Source organism: Schistocerca gregaria, chromosome 4, assembly GCF_023897955.1.
Source record: "Schistocerca gregaria isolate iqSchGreg1 chromosome 4, iqSchGreg1.2, whole genome shotgun sequence".
Classification (NCBI taxonomy): Eukaryota; Metazoa; Arthropoda; class Insecta; order Orthoptera; family Acrididae; genus Schistocerca; species Schistocerca gregaria.
The window spans coordinates 767,455,498-767,465,535 of record NC_064923.1 but is presented as its reverse complement, the minus strand read 5'-3'; the positions used below and the strand labels follow the sequence as shown (position 1 = coordinate 767,465,535).

The following is a 10,038-nucleotide window of genomic DNA, read 5'->3' as shown; positions in this document are numbered from 1 at the left end:
TGACTGTGCAGAAAACATCGGGTAGTAAATAATATGATGCATTTGTGAAAGACAGATACCCGCCAGGGTAGCCGAGAGCACTAACGCGCTGCCTCCTGGATTCGGGTAGGCGCGCCGGCCCATGATCGAATCCGCCCGGCGGATTGACGACGAGAGCCGATGTGCTGGCAAGCCTGGATGTGGTTTTTAGACTGTTTTCCACGTCACGCTAGGTGACTACCTTACTGGTCCCCACCTTCCGCCTCAGTTGCACAGCTCGCAGACATCTGAACACACTCACACTATTTCATGGATTCCACTAGACACAGACACTTGGGGTACACTAATTCCGTCCTGGGGGGTACGGGGTGGCGGCAGGCACGGCATCCGGCCGCCCCTTAACCTTAACATGCCAAATCCGATTAACCATGGCCGACCCTGTGTAGCCGTGCGACAAGGCGCAAGTGATAGATAGATGGAATTGTGAAAGACAAATGCAAACAAAAAAACAACTAAAAGAGTAAAATGTACACATGTTAAGGTACGAGTTACAAAAATATCTCCAGTTACCCCTAACACCCTGTACATTCCATATTACCAATTACTAATATCAGATATAGGTCTCATATTATTAAACGATTATTTTGGAAAATCGTTTAATTGTAAGTATGGCTGTTTAGTAAGTAGCCTCCTCTGTAGAAGCCCTCTTTAATAAATTTTGCACCACTACAAACTTGAATTAACATGCTTTTTATTTGAGTCTTACATTTTTCGAAACATTGCTCTGTCCTACATGAAAGTCTGTGTTCGATACTAAACATAACTTGCTAATGCTCTGAGATGTTTTAACTATCGAATTTTAACCTCTTAATTGGTCTCACTTAAAGTGCTTCGTAGGTGTTGGGCTTTGGATACATGGAAAACACTTTGACGCTTTGAATGAAATTAATCATGGAACATATATTATCTGATCAGAAGTATTTGCAGACGTATTAGTGGACATTAAGAGGGCTGGTTGGAGAATATGATTCCACACAAAGGCCTTATCATTTGCCATCCCCTCTCCCCCCCTCATCCCTTTCCCTCTTACAGTTTCAGCCTCGTCAGTTGTCGCTACTGCCTGGTACGCAGTGTACACAGATCACTCAGTTGAAAGGCCTTGACACCATTCTCTGCTTGGCCCCGGAAGTGAAACTGAACATGGGTCCTGCAAATCCCTTGTTTCGAGTGCAGTGGCGTCGCTCTTTACACCACACAAATGCTTCCTAGCACTGACCACACTGAGCCGTGCGCAGCTCGTGTTCATGCCGTTTATTGTTTGTCATCTTCTCTTACGGTACTGCCACTTATTCCATTTACTGGCGTCAGTATCTTCCTGCCTTACCTGCCCGTAAGCGGCAGCAGCAGCGCTTATCGATAAGTGCACAGTCACACCATGTCCGGAGCGACCGATAGTATTTCCAGGTCGTCTTGTGTCTGGAGTTCAGCAGGGGGACGGGGCATCAGTCGGGGACGGAGCGCCATGAGGCGCCGACCGTTTCAGGGCCCCTTCAGTTGCTCATCTTGCGGGACTTGGGTCGGTTCCTTCCTTGTGCAGAGATGTCGGATGGCCAATGGGCAAGTCTTCCCTCTGCATGGTTGGGTCCGAGCCAGCGTCTCCGGGACGTTGTTTGCCCGAAGGGAGTTGAATCGGGACGCAGCATCAATGAAGTTGAGTCCGGACGCAGCAGCAGTGAAGTTGGGGACGGAGCGCCAGTGAGGTGCGGACAGCCAGTGCTCGCCGACTGATGGCAACACACATGAACTGTCCGAAAGAATGAGCTTCAAGCGGGACGACCGTTGGTTGGTCGTACGGTTGGTCGTCTCGTCGGGCGACGTGTGTTTGGCCTTTTGACCGTTTCTGGGACTCGTCAGTTGGTCATCTTGCCGGACGTGGGTCGGTTCCTTCCTTGGGCACAGATGTGGCCAATGGGCAAGAGTTACCTCTGCATGGATTGGCACGAACCAGACCGCTCGGGTCGCTATGTCTCCGAGTTCCAAACGGACATGGAGTTGAGTCGGGTTGGAGCTGCCGTCGCCTTCGGACAGCCAAGAGTCGTCCGACCATCGCCGACACGCATAGCTTGAGTGGGAACGACCTGGTTCGGTCGTTCGGTCGGTCGTCTCATGGCATCACGTGTGTTTGGTCGCCGAACGCTTGTGGAATCTCTTTGTGTGTCGAATTGATTCGTCCTTGTTACTCCAAAGTGATTGCTTTCACGATTGTTCGAGTTCTTGTGCAAGTGTGTTTACGTGGAACTGTGTGCAGCTTCTGTGATTTCCACTGAGCAGATGAATGCTGTCTGCATACTGGAGTATGTAGTTGGTCGGTTGATTAGGTTGTTGGTTGGTTCTTCATCCGTCTCTAGGTCGTGTTGCCGCCCGATATTTTAGTGTTACGCTTGGCTGCCTGTCTCACGTAAACTTTTGTTAGAGTTTTCTCCCCAGGCCGACCCTTGGAACACTTCTGAGCAGTCTTTTTATTCTGTCGCTGGCACTGTGCCAGGCCTTCAGCCGTGTATCAGTACTGTTTGCTGTATGTTTAGTACATGGCTTTCAGCCGAACCTCATGTAAAGTATTCTAAGAATAGGCCTTCAGCCGTGTTTTATTTAAAATTCTTGTTGCGCTACATTTAGGCCTTCAGCCTCGTTTGTTTCAAAACCTGTGGCTTTAATATATAAATCCTTGTCTGTCAGGTTGCTCTTTAATTATCTTGCATTCTTAAAACGGCCTTCAGCTATGATCTGTAAATGGTTATCTTAAGGTTGTCTTTAATTATTTTGAGTAATTGTTTGGGCGTTCAGCCGACAAGATACTTCAAGTTATCTTAAGACGGTTTTCTGTTGTACTGGGCAAAAGCTTATCTTTAAAGACTCTCTTTTATTATGTCTAAAAAAAATTGTTTTGGGCTTTCAGCTAAAGAATTAATTTGAATTTACGTTAATATGGCCTTTAACCGAAATTTGTAAATGCTTGGCTTTTAAAGAGTGTGTGTGTGTGTGTGGTTTGAAGTTTACGGGCGCTAAACAGCGTGGTCATCAGCGCTCAAACGCATAGAAACAGGAACACATGCAGTGAAGGGACGAAGGCGAACGGCGAACAAGGAGAACGGCGAAAGGACACAGACCTGACGCAGTACCAGATCCTCACATACAGAGGCAAAACAAGAGGAGAAGGAACGCACTAAAAAAGGAGGCTTTTTAAGAATTTCATTAGCTGGTCTCAAATATTATTTCGATCTTTAACAGAGAAGATATTGCAATTTTACTGAAGTAAGGCTCTCAGTCATATCTCTAAATCCTGGTGCTTTAGAAGGAATTATTTAAACTTATTTTGCAGACAGTACTTGCGCCCTCAGCTGTGAATTGGTCTTTGTTGTTTTAAAGAGAAAATTGTGCATTGGTTTAAGAAATAAAGTTGTATTTGTTCTTGTATAACTATCAGTAATTGACATTGGGGCCTTTCCACAACCTGACCGGCTCTGTCCTGTGAAACCAGATTCCACACACAAATATGAGGCATCTGAGGAGTCGCTCGACCATTGTAACCTATTCTTAACTGCGGTCGAAAGCCACTGTGCTGGATGGACTGTTAGTGGCGCTCTGTGTGCTGGCGTAAGCTCTCCCCAGCACATCGGTCGGGAAAGACCAAGTTGGAAGGTCGATAAGTAGCCCTGGATCGAGTGCGCCTATCACGAGAGAGGCCAGAGACACGCCGACAAGCAACACGCCGCCAACGCCCTCTCGGCAGCACGTATTAAAGCCGCCGCCACTGACTGGAGGGGCACACTCACTGTCTCACTCTTTCAGTTTGGCGTCTGCCATTCACTTGCAGTCTACGGCAGTACGTAGCGTCCAGTTTAGTGACTACAGCGAGACTAAAGTTTGTAGTAACAAGATTACCGATCTTATCTGCAAGAGGACTATTACTGAGGAGCTTGTACCACAACACGTGGCTCTATTCATGTTAAGTTCCAGTACGTGTATATAAAGAACTGTACTAACCGACGTGTGCATTTGTGTTGTACAAAGAGGAGACCCATAACAACATAATCTCCCTTGCATCCTTGTGGTACAAGACTCTACAGTGGAGAGCGGAGGATAATACGGCAGCAACAAGGATTCAACACTCTGAAACTCGCGAGTGATTCCTTTTGTTGATCTCGTGCTACTTTTTACAGGACCCTCCGCAATGCTCGACGATTCCTACCCATCAGTACCTGAGGCCTATGTGGTCTCGGTTTAGCTGCGGTTGGTCCTTGGGGTTTCTACTTCACAGTCACATCACCAACAATCGAGTTGGGCATTAAAAGGATTGTGGATGTGGAGGAGAATAAAGAGAATAAGCTGGGTGGAAAGAGTGAGTAATGAAAGCGTACTGGAAAGGGTTGGTGACAGAAAATGTGTGCTGAAGGTTGTAAGAGAAAGGAAAAAGAACTGGTTGGGACATTCATTGAGAAGGGAGTGCTTGCTTTGGTTTGTGAGAGATGACTGAGAGGAAGAAGGAGATACAAGACGATAGATACGTAAAGGGAAGAGGAAATTATGGAGACCTGAAGAGGATGGCAGAAGACCGGACAGCCTACAGAACTACCATGTGAAAACCTGCGTTTTGGCACAACACTACTGATGATGAGTCCGGCCGCGGTGGCCGTGCCGTTCTAGGCGTTTCAGTCCAGAACCGTGTGACTGCTACGGTCGCAGGTTGGAATCCTGCCTCGGGAATGGACGTGTGTGGTGTCCTTAGGTTAGTTAAGTTTAAGTAGTTCTAAGTCTAGGGGACTGATGACCTCAGATGTGAAGTCCGATAATGCTCAGAGCCATTCGAGCCACTTTTGATGATGATGAGTGCCTCTGATGTGTTTTTTACTGAGCTCACATCCAGCAACTAGTCCACATCACAAGTCACTCAGCTCTCCAGGCCTATTCATTCTGCTCCTGCTGCTTCTCTACTGACTCTCGATCGGATAGTTTACGTAGATGACAAGAAAGTCGAGTGCAAGTAGTGAGACAAAGGAGTCCGTTTAGTCGCAATTAAGTTCGACATTTGCGGTGGAATATGGAAATGTGCTGTCATCTGGTGCGGGTTCCGTGAGATACTAGATGGATGGTATACGCCAATGAAATGCCCTTCTGAGAGACCAAACACACATACTTACACGTACACACGCACAAACACACACGTGCACGTACGCAGGAACACCGCTCGCCTCGACGCAGGCAGTTAAAGGGGCGCTGCCGGGACGTGCCCTCCCGCTGTCGGCACATTTAAGACGCGATTCCGCCGGCGTAGCCAACTTGACGACGCTTCCTCTCATTTAAAACCCGTACGCGAGAGACCGCTTCTCGCTCGGGCGGGCGAAGAGAGAGGAAAGTGGCGCCGGCGGCGGGGGGGGGGGGGGGGGGCGGGGGCGCAGCGAAGCTGCGGAGGACTCGAGGACGCGGCCGCTAAAAAAGGAACGCGAAGGGAAGAGTAGGGAAGGGGCGGAAAAAGGAGCGCGAGGAAGGCGCGGCGCGCGGCCGCGTGCGGCGCGGGGCGGCGCCGGGGAGCCGCGCGCTGCCATTGGCCGCTGGGCGGGCCGCGGCGCGCCGGCCACGCCCCCGCGGCGCGCACGGATACAGCGGCGGCGGCGGCGGCGGCGGCCCGCGGGCGCGCCGTAATGCGATGCACGGTGGCGCGTGACGTGGCGAGGCGACGCGACGGAGGGCGTCTCGCAGCTGCTGCTGGGTGGTCGGGCGCCGGGCTCTGCGCGCCAGCTGCGGCCGCCGCTGGCCGGGCGGGCAGTCGCCGACGCCGCCGCCGCCGGACAACAGGTAAACAGCTGAATATTCATGCCGCTGCCCGCCCCCACCTCCCGCACCCCCGTGGCTGCTGGAGCCGGCCGACAACAATCGGCACCGCAACACGGCCGCTACAGCCTCATCTCGGCCCTCTCGCCTTTCCTATGCATTGTTGCCCGCGTCCCGCGCTGCGCATATCGTTAGTGAGAGAACAAGCCAATGCTTCTCGACTCCAGTGACACTGTCCGCTGTGTCTGTTCGCTCCTCTGCAACGCACGACGGCTGAATGCATGAACGACCTACCGTAATGCTATTAAAATTGGCATCTGACGTTTAACTTGTTCCTATCTGCCACGTTACTGGCTGAGAGCATCGCTGAACACATCACGTTTCTCTACAAAGTTGTGGCTATACCGGTTTCGACTGAGTGTCGAGTCACGCCTTTTCCGTACCTATTTCCTTTGTCGCACGCCAAAGTACTTTCCAAAATTTCGCGACAACCATACAAGTGTTCTTATTATCATTTTACTACATGCAAAAAACCAAACACGTGAAGTAGATACAATACTTTGTTTATTATAGAACGACAGTGAGAAACAAATTCTACAAATTTATTATGCCAAGAATCAATTGAGGATAATTTTTTTTGTGTTCCAGATATTTTGTCTACGGGAGATTAGAAGACACTGAAAATCTCGCGACACATCCGACTTGTAATCGCGACACACCAATGCGTCGCGACACAGCTGTTGAGAAATCCTGTCATTACCAATAGTCAGAAGATAATGACTCGCCGATGGCTACATCGAAGCATGCCGAGAGAGAACGTCTGACAAAAGATATGGTGTTGTACATCGTGAGCTCCAGTTCAAAGTATTTATTGGCCACAGCAGTATTCGGACATAACAGCCATCATGGGTGCTACCTGATACCGAGAATAAACATCTTGCCATACATACCTACTGGATGTCGAAAGACAACACTTTGTAGACGCTGAAGTACTAAAATAAGGTTGGGGTACGTACTGTGTACATCTACATCTAACGATGTCTCTTAAGTGTGATGCACAGTTAGGGCCGTTTCTTTTTACGACGAGATGATAGGCCGTATCCTCTTCAAGTAGGGATGCTCATGCACAGGATGATAAGTTTTTAAATATCCGCGAATTTTTCTGTTTTCGAGATCCACATCAGTTTTAACCATACAAAGATTTTACTCTTGAGACACATGCCATTTGATGTAGACGTGTCCAGTATGTGAGTAATCGTACGTTTCTCCTTTATTGTCTACAAAGTGTTATCGTCTTCCCGACACAGGTATACGTTTCTTGTTTATCCTGTCTATCGGACGGTCCTGGTGAGGGCTACATGCCCGAATACTGTTCCGGCAAATAAATACTTTTGAAATGCAGCTCATCATGTATGGCAAGATGACTAATACGGAACACATACAAACCGAGAAATTGCCAGCATACAAAATGTCGACATGTTTTCACGCAGCCATCGCCCGAGCAAGATTCATGAGCTGTTGGTCATGACCAGATAGGCGTAGCCACAAAACAATTTTTTGAACACTGACTGAAGCAAACTTTACTCGAGCGTTCGAGGTCCAGAATTTTCGATGTTGTCGTGACACGTAGCCCTACTGCCTGCACGCTGCAGCCACGGCGCTGCCAGTGGCGATGGAGGAGGACATTAAAGTCCTCCCGCCGTAACCTCGCCAAATATGTGAAATTATTGTGTTGTACACGCGCCTAGCGTCTCTAAGCAAGTCACAAATCTGTACTTACCTTTAATTAACGCCCGAGTTGTGGAACCTTTTGAAAACGAGTGAAATTTTTCCCTTTCGGGAAACAGCTTTAAATTTATCTCGTCATTTATGGAAAACTGTTGACCTCACTGAAGCTGTTTTTTCGTTCATTACGGAAGCATCTCACTCGGTAATGGGTCTTTTCAAAGTTCCGCTGTCGATACACTACCTTCGGAAAACGGTGTTTTTACTGAACTGTCGTCCATATTTAGCTCTAAACCGATAATAAAGTCTCTACTAGCGATAAAAAAAAAATGGCAGTTGGAGTCTCATGTAGTGCAGACGACACAAGCGTTTCGTACAAGTATTGGGACTATACGTACTTTTTTTTTCCAGAGGCGAAATTTTCGCGACCGGAAAAGTCTGCTATTTGAGATCTGGCAAGCATTGTACTTTGCGCAGTGTTAAGTGACAGTGAGTTGGTAGCCGTTAACACCGGTAGCCTACTGGTCCAGGCGGCGCCAAGTTTCCAATACGCTACCCGTCAAGTGACGACGTTGCAGCTGGATCGTATTACTCGCGCATAAATTGTCCGTAAGTTACACGGAATTTTAGAAAGCGTTTGGGTGCCCATTCTTCAGGACTACCACCCAGCAACGGGTCGGGCGCTGCTCGTTTTTACACAGCTACTAATTTCCTGATTTGTCCATTAACGTCGTGTGACTACAATAGCATCAAAACTAAGAGTCTTGGAAACTGCAACGGCTCGTAAAAAATATCTCGCTGTCTTTAACAGAGGATACTTTTCAATCTCTTGCCCACGTCCATGGTGGTCCACAGTCGGCAGACCTGTCTGTGTTCATTGCCGTAGTTCCAAGTCAAGTACTGACCATGGCGGACGCACACTTCGACTTCATACGATGTTAATTTTGATATCAAAGTCCTGAAAATTTGTTGCTAATATTAAACAAACTGTATGACACAGGTACTTATCAAGTTCTCACGCGAGTGCTTTTCAAATGCTGCATATCTCTGATTCGTAGCTACCTGAAATGCTGGTCATGTTCTAAGCGACGAATTAAGCAAATTATTATTCATACCACAGTATATCTTTATTGTAACTATCATAATAACTTGTCCATTAAATTTCAGGCATGCAGCCGTGCAAATAAAATTTGTTCCACTGATATGTCGGCCGCGTATCGTCCGCCCATCCTCAGAGTGAGTCGCAAGTTATAATAACCGTACGAATAATTGTAACTTACAATAACTGTACGAATTTGTGCCTTGTTAAAAGTTTCGGTGACGGTCTGCGAGGAATGGGTGTGGGAGGCGGACCTTCACTTGACTGCGGGTTAGTTTGTCAATGAAGCACTGCTTTCTTTTGTTGTCCTTTTAAAATGTTAGGCCTCTAGCTAGTCAAGCCCCAAAGACCACCCCCTCCACATTGTCATCCACTGATCCATAAGCATACGCATCACACATTGTATGTATGAGGTGAATCCGTACTCCACCGGCATTTCAAAACTCGTTCACGGATATTCTCAGAGAATCTTGATATTATGAACCCGTGATTCCCGCTGGCTAGCTCCAGACTAAAAATGTTATTATGATTTATTTGGCTAGTTGCTGCAATTAACCTCGTTTCCGTGAAAATTTCTTCACAGCCATGGAAACGCCAATAACACACAATGAGCATAACATAAAAACATCCAACTTCAGGCACGCGCCTGTAAGGAACCTGACGTGCTTTCCTTCGCTGGAGGAACAGCTCAGAATGGCATCGCCCTTCCGTTCGTCTGTTGCATTCTGTTATCCCAGACACGAGGTTCTCGCATCTGCCAACCCTTCGTCAGTGAATCCACGTATACTGCTGTGTACAACTAACGCTATAGGAAGAAACTGGGGAACAAGTTGTTAAAACTCCGAGAAAGCAAAGGCGTTCCAGATGACTAGCTTCATTGGATGCCTTTGATAAAGCACTTATTCAACGAATATTTTTGGAGCGTTATGAGCAGAAGAAGAAAATTCCAACGTTGAGGAAGCTACTCATATTTTCAAGAATGAGATAATTTTGAAGGAGGTGCGAAACATTACGGAACATTTTGAAAGAGATCGAATTTCTTTTCAAAACATGTAAAAATAAGAGAATTATGCTAACGGAAGGAAAACGTGGGGAGTATTTGACAGCAGCCAGAAATAATGAAAAAAGGGCTGAGATGAACCAAATGTGGGCGCGTACGCATTATTCCATTTGTACTATGAAAAACTGGTTCAGAGTGTAACGAGAAATAGCAGTGCAGGCCAAAGAGCTTTTGTTGTCCACGCTGGGGGACTGTAGGAGCAGAGTTAATTTATGATTCGCAACGTAAGTCCAGAGATTACCACAATGATATGACCGGGGATAATTGTCACGACAGTTTAAGAGACAAACTGGCTCCTAACATCGCAACTGGAAGTACTGCTGTTCTTAATAACGCTACTTATCTC

At 47.5% G+C, this 10,038-nt stretch overlaps 1 protein-coding gene across 1 annotated transcript in view; it reads left to right on the top strand.

Annotated features, from left to right (window-relative positions):
• The first annotated feature begins 5,083 nt into the window (after positions 1 to 5,083).
• LOC126267916 (uncharacterized) overlaps positions 5,084 to 10,038 on the top strand; it is a 376,167-nt gene continuing 371,212 nt past the window's right edge. Inside the window, exons 1-3 of the mRNA XM_049973226.1 lie at positions 5,084 to 5,109; positions 5,476 to 5,675; positions 5,711 to 5,832. Coding sequence (XP_049829183.1) covers positions 5,084 to 5,109; positions 5,476 to 5,675; positions 5,711 to 5,832 — 348 coding nt within the window. The remainder of the gene's footprint in view (positions 5,110 to 5,475; positions 5,676 to 5,710; positions 5,833 to 10,038) is intronic.